This window comes from Buceros rhinoceros, unplaced genomic scaffold (genome assembly GCF_000710305.1).
Source record: "Buceros rhinoceros silvestris isolate BGI_N320 unplaced genomic scaffold, ASM71030v1 scaffold11720, whole genome shotgun sequence".
Lineage (NCBI taxonomy): Eukaryota > Metazoa > Chordata > Aves > Bucerotiformes > Bucerotidae > Buceros > Buceros rhinoceros.
Window position 1 is genome coordinate 1 of NW_010389059.1, and position 8,781 is coordinate 8,781.

General features: G+C 36.6%; 1 protein-coding gene across 1 annotated transcript in view; it reads right to left on the reverse strand.

Moving 5' to 3' along the window:
• Nucleotides 1-3,362: 3,362 nt before the first annotated feature.
• TBCK (TBC1 domain containing kinase) overlaps nucleotides 3,363-8,781 on the reverse strand; it is a 43,379-nt gene continuing 37,960 nt past the window's right edge. The window contains exons 16-19 of the mRNA XM_010132720.1: nucleotides 7,916-8,042; nucleotides 7,315-7,365; nucleotides 5,672-5,755; nucleotides 3,363-3,481 (exon numbers count right to left, since the gene is read on the reverse strand). Of these exons, the coding sequence (XP_010131022.1) occupies nucleotides 3,375-3,481; nucleotides 5,672-5,755; nucleotides 7,315-7,365; nucleotides 7,916-8,042 (369 nt within the window). The 3' untranslated portion in view covers nucleotides 3,363-3,374. The remainder of the gene's footprint in view (nucleotides 3,482-5,671; nucleotides 5,756-7,314; nucleotides 7,366-7,915; nucleotides 8,043-8,781) is intronic.

Below are 8,781 nucleotides of genomic sequence, written 5' to 3' on the forward strand. Positions count from 1 at the left end.
TTTTATTTTGCTGAGTTGTCCTAACAAGGCTACATCTGAACTGCTGCTTTTTGTTTTAATTTTCATTTCTTAATTTTTTTTTTTCTTTCTACAGGAGGGGAAGTGGAGAGAGAGTAGGGAAATTCTGATCTCTTCTCCCTGAGATGCAGTGATAGTAAGTGTGGGAATAGTTCAAATCTGCACCAAGGGAGGTTTAGACTGGGCTTAAGAAGCATTTCTTTATCGAGGGTGTGGTCAGACACTGTAACAGGCCTCCTAGAGAGGTGGTCAGTGCCCCATCCCTGTCAGTGTTTAAGAGGCATTTGGACAATACCTTTCATAACATGCTTTAACTTGGTCAGCCCTGAATTGGTCAGGCAGTTGGACGGTCCCTTGCAATTGAAAGTCTATTCCAGAAAACCTTGATCTTGCCCTTCATGCTCTGTCTTCGCAATACAGACACACATAGTTAGCTTCAAGCCTATATTGTGCCCAGACAATCATATATTTAAATGCTACAGAAAGCTGCAAAAATGTTTTGATGACTGGGCATGCAAAGAAAATGCAGACTGAGTCCACTTTTTAATATTAGGTTCTACCCACCTATATGCACCTACAGAAACAAAATCTGAAGAATGATCACTTTACTCGTAAGATAAAAATACCAGCAAGAAACCTCTCACCCAGATTCACTTCTAATAGAACAGTTTGTTCTATTGTGTAATAGAAGAAAGTACTTCGATCACAGGATTTTCACTTCTCAGATGAAGACTGGATTACCTGAATTAGTGACACCTCCTGCATATCACCAAAACCAACCTAAGGTATCTACTATGACAGCAGCTCCAGCACAACAATATTAAGTAACTGCATCCAGATTTTGTCATCTCTCTCAGTGGCCAGCAGGCAACTCTGTCTAGCTTCTGTAACTTGCAGCTGAAAGCTCTTTAGAGTAATTTATAGCTATAGTTACCCTTTTAACAATGTGGCTCACTTCCTTCTTTTTCTTTAGTTCAAAATGGTCTGCTGTTGATGTCAGAATTAGTCAGTAAAATATAGAATGTATTAAGAATTATATAGGGTGGGAGAGATTGTAAACTTTGGGACAGTGAGCAAAGAACTGTAAGATTCACCGTACACGTCCCTCTATTGACATGTAAATCATATAGCCACTGCAACGTACTTAATCCAGGCACCACATCAACTAACAATACTCACAACTATTCAAGCTTCAGCAGTGTTCAACATTCTGAGAGCTACGTGACCTGAAGCAAATGAGAAAGGTGCCAGGAAACACAATCTTTCCTGCAGCAGAGCCTGGATTTCAATGATGAAAAGATTCATCATGATTTACTTTGATAAGATAAAGCGCAAAACTCTGGTTCAGATCTCATTACTACAGTGCATATCCTTCACCTTGATGGATCCTGTGCTGTCTTGCTACAGGTACAAAAAAAAAAAAATCACCTCTCTCTAACCTAAAAGGCAGAACAAGTGCTATTTTTATATACGTATATAAAAATAGATGTATAATATATATATGTAAAGACAATTTAGAAAGGACAACCTCTCTTCAGAGGTTAGTGTTAATTTTAAAACTAGCATTTATATTCAATGCAAGGTTGGTTTGGGGTTTTTTTTTTCCTATACTACCTAATCATCTCTAGACTGTAACACTTGGAGACAAGGCTCACATTTGACTATGTACTGTCCTAAGACTAGCACAATACAGCTAAAATATAACAAACTGGGTAATTTTACATTATTCCATCTGACTTGCACCTTGAAAGTTTTCAGTGGATAACTGTAACTGTAAAGCAGACACTAGGAGCTGCTGAAAGATTAGCTAACACCCAAGCTGGATCGCCAGAGAGCTCTCATGGTAGGTTAGTAGCAGAAATGGGGACCTCCAAGCTCATCAGGGAAATCACATCTCTACCTCTTCAGCGGGAGATAGTATCCTGGATAAAACACACTGGGGAATTGCTTTGGTCATCCACAGTATTTAACAAATAAATACCAAGTGCATTTTCATAGTGATGCTGCAAAGCTGATCCTCCCTCAAGAGTTTAAATGATGCTGTTACCATGCATCCCCCTCCCTAAATATTTAGGCTTTCTACAGATGAATCTTCTCTCTCCTCCCCACCTTCCCTTCATCTTCCTCCCACCCCCTTTTCATATGTGGGTCATCACATCAGCCTCCTTAAACATCTCTCTTCATAACGCAACACACTAGCTTTCTCTTCAACTCATTTTAATGCCTCAAAATCTTTAAATTTTTTGCCATTCATAAACAATGTTATTAAAAACACCTCTACAAATGAAAGCATATTTTTGCTTTTCCATTATAATCTTTGTAAACTGTGATGAGTATCTGCCAGTCCCAAGACACACAAATTCACCCAGGAACTGTGTACAACAAATAACTTCCAGAGGCTTTCTTCTTCAGCTTAATGCATTTCCTAATAAGCATAAGGGTTTTCTGATACAATAAGCTTTATACTGCTTATAGAAGAAATACATGTAAATTTCTTATTTACGGAATTTACGTTTCCACATTAACATATCCTGACTTCAGTTACTTCACCCATTTTGATGTCTCAGTCATCATGTGTTCTTACGACCAACTTGTAATTACCAAATTTCCAAATGTCAAATATATCATGATATAGATCGTATCAACTATCCTTGTTCTCACTACAGCCTTGCCTAACTCTACCTTTCAGAAACACCAGCCAAACTTTGATAATGCTATAGTAGGCAGACAGAATTTTTATATAGTATTACCTCGGCTTTCTGGACTACACACGCCTCTAAACAAAAGGAGGAAAGCTTCATTATTTACAGAGATAGCAAAATGTGAGGCTCTACAGAAGGCCTTGTTTTTCTTTTTTTAACATACACCTCCCTTTCTACTAAATTTTGTCTGTGTTCTCAAGTTCTCATTTTCCTCCATCTTACAGACTTCTTCCAATGAAAGCATAAAACTTGTGTCTAAGTTATGCACTCGTCCAATGTTTCTGTTAGACTCTGATCAATGACTGCTAAGCATTTTCCAAGGTCTGATGCAGCTACAGATTAACCACCACATGCACATATTTTCTGTATTACTTGAAAACTGATGTGTCTTCTGTGTTAACCAACAGCATTTAGTTTGCAAAAATTTTGCTATTAGTCATTTAGGGCCACATTAATTTTTGGCCATATTCATCCATGCCCACAGAATGGGAAGGACTTTACAACAAATAAAACTTTACCATTTAATCAGCATACTCAGAAAGGTCCATTATTATGAAAGTTTTACTCATGTCAGCTGCTACTGAAACAGTCTGGAAAGGCATCTCATCCTAGTTGCCCTCATTTTCCATTTTTTACTTCCTTTGAACACTAATTCTAAGAATCCTTAGCACTTACATCAGGAATAAAACCAATTTCATTAAGATGGTTACTCAGTTCTGGATCATGGAATGCAATCATCTGGGAAAACACTGTCAAGTACTCTGAAATGACAAGCAAATTCAAGATCATCATCAAAAAAACCCACAAGCCACCACATGCTGCTAACTCACAACAGAGCTGTAGAAAAGGAAAAAGACTAATTTTTTTTTTTTTTTTTTTTTTTTTTTTTTTTTTTTTTTAAACCTACGATGGAGCATGTGAATACCACTACTGTCCTCACTGTCAGCATTATAATACAATCCCAAAGACCCAAACTATTTTAGCGATACTCGAAGTTTATACTCTTTAAATTACATTCTGTGTGGTTTATTTTCTAAAAAGCTAAATTTTGTAGTCTGGAAGTTGAGGTTTTAAGGCAATGGGACTTTAAGGTTTTACCATTTCCATGATCAGTAACATCTCAATTTGTATTTTTTTTTTTAACAGATAAGGAGAAATACTTGTAAAAGATAAAATTCATTACATCTTCAGCCTGGCACATTAGGCTGATGGGTGCAATGTCATTAATTTGTATAAATAACACTTGCTTTTCACTGGAAGAGAAGCAGACATCAGAATACAGACACTGACAGATTTCTCTCTCTGTTCTCTTCCAATTTTGTCCACACTGCTTGGTTAGACAGAAGACAAAGATGTAATAACATTGCAATTCTGTAACAAATGCTAACTCCTCTTCCTCCATGCTCCCAAGAAGAGACTAACTAAAGAATCCTAAAAGGTCCAGACTCCCCAGGTCCTTCATGATGACAGATGTTGCACAGGAACTCAGGAACACCTACACTACTTAGGTTCACAACATCCTGCTGACCTATTTCTAACTTTGACTTACACATGTTTTTGAAAAGCCTCTTAAGAATAATATCAGGGAACTCAAGAGCAAAAGTATTATTTCACAGAAGAGTACAGCCCCTTGAGAAAAGTCTTTACCAAGCTATTAATCTTGAGATCTAAAGTGGTTGTCTCTACAGGAGCCTCTGATATAATGTACTTCCTCTTTTCATCTTTAGACCCTTACTGCCCTTTTTTCCAGCAAGCATTCTTTCTTTACAGACAAAAGGATGCAAACAAGTTCTTTTGAATGGTTTCTCCAAGCTATTATTTTATGTATTCAGTTCATAACACCTCTTACTTGTTGTCTTTCATATGAAAATTTTCCTAACCACTGTGCTCTATCCTTATGTTAGCTCTCTCCCTATTACCCAATATGTAACTGCTTTTATGTCTGATTATTTTTGATCAGTTCTTAATTTCCTTTCATTTTTTGAAGACAAAACAATGATCGACACCATTTTTAAGTTGAGGAGTTTGTCAAGTTAAATACAAAAGAATTTCTTTAGAAGAAATACAAGGACAGCAAGCCATGCTGAAATCCAGTATTCAATAAACATTCATAACTGCTTGCAATTAAAAACATTCATTACCACCTGCTTTTTTAAACTACTAATGGCTTTTCAAACAGCTTTTTTTTTTTAAATTGTTTAGCTGTTTGAAAGACAAATTGTCTTTCCAATACAGCCTGTGTGGCTTTTTAGTGGTGGCTTTTTAGGTCTAGACTATTCCCTCTTCGTGTTTCCACGAAACTTACCATTAACTTTCAAGCAGAACAGGTATTTACCTCCTAGCTAGTGCTTTAATTTCTCTGAGTTACCTATATAGCTGTTGAGGACTGAACTACGGTACATTATTTTTCAGGGTTCTCCATCTCCTGTCCTATATTGAACGACATTATCATACAACAAGAAATTCCCCTCAATCTCTAACTCTCTGAATACCATAACTCCCATCTTCTGAGGAGTTCCTAGTTTGTACTGTTCCTCTTAATTTTCCCCGATTGTCAAAATAGCTCCTGTAACAGAATGATTTTGGTCACCTGAAGGGTAGGTCTTTACAATCTAACACCAGAAAGACTACTTCCTCATTTTACAACTTTGTATGATCAACTGACTCTGACCTGATATTACACAGACATTTTTGGGGATGGGGGGTGTGTTTGTGTGCAGTTGTGTTTTTTCTCCTGTCTGAATCTTTATCCACTTATTTCGTTCCTATTTTTTGTTGCACAGCTGTTGTTCTTATTTATCTAAAATAAAATTTGGAAAGAAATAGGTGGATATTGCTACGTTGTGATTCTAATTGTATTCCTATCTTACAACCACTTGAAAAAGTGTATTTATACATCCAGAAATAATTCTACTTCTCTTATAACTCAAAGAAAATAGAGACTTACATACCTTGAATAACATGAGAATTATCCTTCAGAAAGAAGTTATACAAATACTTGGGGATAAAAGCAGACATGCAGGCATATGCTAGAGCTGAAAGAGTTAGAAAAATGGATGCAACTACAGAAGGAGAAACATAAGTATATCTAAAAATGTTCATTATTAACCAGCTAATAAGCATAAATACTTAAATCAATCTATACACAAAAAATTATTTAATATACATAAAAAAGGCATAATCCTCATTAAAGAATTTTGAAAGGTCCTAAAAAAGCCTCCTTCTGTCACTGAGTATTCAACATGCAGCTGCCTAAACCTGATCTGCTCCCAGCTTATTCCACACTTCTCAGTGACAAAGTAATGAGATGCTATTTGGAAAGATGATATTTGTATCAAAAATTGAAGGTCCCCAGATGAATAAAACTTTAGAAGACATATTTTCAGACAACTGCATAGTTGCAGACTTCCAGGTTTTCTCCTCTAGAGCTTACACCCAGTTTATGCCGTATCAGTCTCACATGTTGGATCTTACTTCAGCTCAGAGACTAAAGATGATAGAATTCAGAATAAAACCCGGAGTGCGCAACATAGTAAAAAATACTATCAAAAAGATGAACAAAACCATTTTAAATTTGTCTACAGCTCCTCACACACACCCCAAATAAAGATTATCCCACTGATTAATTCTTAGGAATCTGGCTGGGAGACAGTCTGTTGTAATACAATTCTTAGCCATGGTGCCAGACTACAGATATAAGAAAGAAATATGGGTTTGTCATAAATTGTCCGAAGATGATAAACATAATATTGAAAGCTGCTAAGCAAAACATCAGATGACAGAGGATTATGTTATAAACAAATTCTGCGTTACAACTTTTCTAGCATTGAAACCACTTTTTAATGTTTGAGCCACAGTTGTACAATTAAGTTCGTAAATCAGAACAAAAAAAAAAAACATAATTCACTACTATTATATGTTGCTTGAACGGGAAGGAAACCAGGTTCTACAAACTGTTTAGGAACATGTCCAAGAGCACGATCAATTTGTTGAAATATTTAAATTCGTATGAGCAGTAAGCCTAATAAAAGTCATTGTCCTAAGACACTAGTTTTCCTCCCGCATCTTACATATAGCAGACCTTACATATAGCAAGTCAGGTGCAAGAGAGTGTAAGATTGGACTAGACGTATTCTGAACAAATTGCAATCTAAGAAGGTAAAGGCCACGTATCCAAAGCTGGTCTGATAAGCTTTTAGGCATTTAAACTATCGTCAGCTTTTCTGAATAAAGCTAGTCTGACAGGTTAACAAACAATGCATTCACGTTAAACAAGACTGAACTACAGCTTCACTGAAAAAGACAAGCACTAGGGAAGCATTGCTTGCTTTCCTATAATAAATTTGGGCTTTTTATTATATATTCATTATTCTGCTTGGCAATAAACACAGAGTTTGAACACCTGCTTGAAGAGCAGTACACCACTTCTCAAACCCAACCATTTTTTTGGACTTAAGGCAACAAGAGCTTTAAAATTCCTTTGTAGCTACAGAAAGTTTTCATCTATAAGTGGGTGCACACAACATCTATGTACAACTAGATACAGATGACAGGCCGTGCTTCCCATTCACCCCCAGCAGGAAAAGGTACTCACCTTCATTGTTAAAATTCAAGTACAGAAATGGGGCACAGAGAGAGTCAAGTCCTGAAGAGAAAAGAGCCATGAGGAAATGGCATAAAGAGCTCATTTAATTGTAATGTACAAGATGAATTAATGAATTTATCAAGAAAATCTGTATATTCAATACTGATTATAGTTCTGCAATGTCAGGCTTCACTGTAATGCTGAGAACAACTATGAAATCAATGCAGGAAAACAGAGAGGATTTAAAATTGTTGAACTGTAATGCTGAATTGATTATTCTGCCAAGGCTTCCAAGAAATGCAATTTACCATCCCAAGGACTTGCTCAGTAACTTCTGCAGTTTTACCCTGGAACTAAACAGTAAGCAATATTTTTTTTGTTAAGTGATTGAAATTTATGGAGAGAAAATATGTAGAAACAGTGGGGCAATTCTGCATTAAATATAAATTATTAGGATCTAAATTTGTAATAACCCACAGATTCATTCTTCAAAAGAAACAGAAAGAAAAGCACTCAGAAAAAGCTTACGTTGTTGAGGAGGGGAGGGTATTTTTAAGGCAGCCATAGCTTTTCAGTTAATTATCCAACCTTGCCAAATAGTCAAACTCACCTTGCCAGTACACCAAATCGGGATGAGAAACAACCCAGGCCTTCAATACACGTCTAAACTTTGCATGACCCTCTGGTGATGACAGCAATTCATCATACTGATGGCAACGAGGAATATCAACTTCAATCTGCACCGCAGCCAAGCATATAATATAAAGAGAAGTCAAGATAACTGAGGTAGTACTGCAGCAATCTTGCAACACGAGAGGTGGAAGTCAGCCAAAGAATGTAGGTCAGACCAGCATCAGAAATGCAATCTGCTTCCTCCACTATTCTCAAAACCAAAACTGAAAGGGAACATGGCACTCTTAACAGCCCTGTCAAACATTGAAAATAGAGATTTTTTTTCTTTTTTCCAGATACGTATTTTTTCAAAGGTTTTAACCCTTGAAAAATACAGAGGGCAGATTATAGTTATAGCTTTTTTGTGACTCAACTTTTGGATGCATTTAAGGTGCTAATGTCCCTTGGCTCTAAAGAGTAAACAAGTCAAGAGTTCTCAGAATGTTGTACCCAATTTGATGGAAAATAATTCCTGTCCCAGCCAAAAAGAACAGCTGTTGCTTGTGATGTCTTTTCACGTCTGGTAAGACTTCTTGGAGAACCAAATTGCTCAAGGCCCCATTTCTGTGAAGCACAGCTCACCTTACAGGACCTTAGCGTATTCATCACTATCTGGTACGAGGCCCAAAAGGCACAATAAACATTTGATATTGATTTACCAATACATTGGTAATACTGTTCACAACATTCTGCTGCTGCTACCAAAACAGTGATTCTGAAGTAAAAGAGGATTTCACTTTCCACATGTTGTAACACAATTTGAGATAAGTTACTTGTTCCTACCTGTTTTGCAAGATTCCTGCT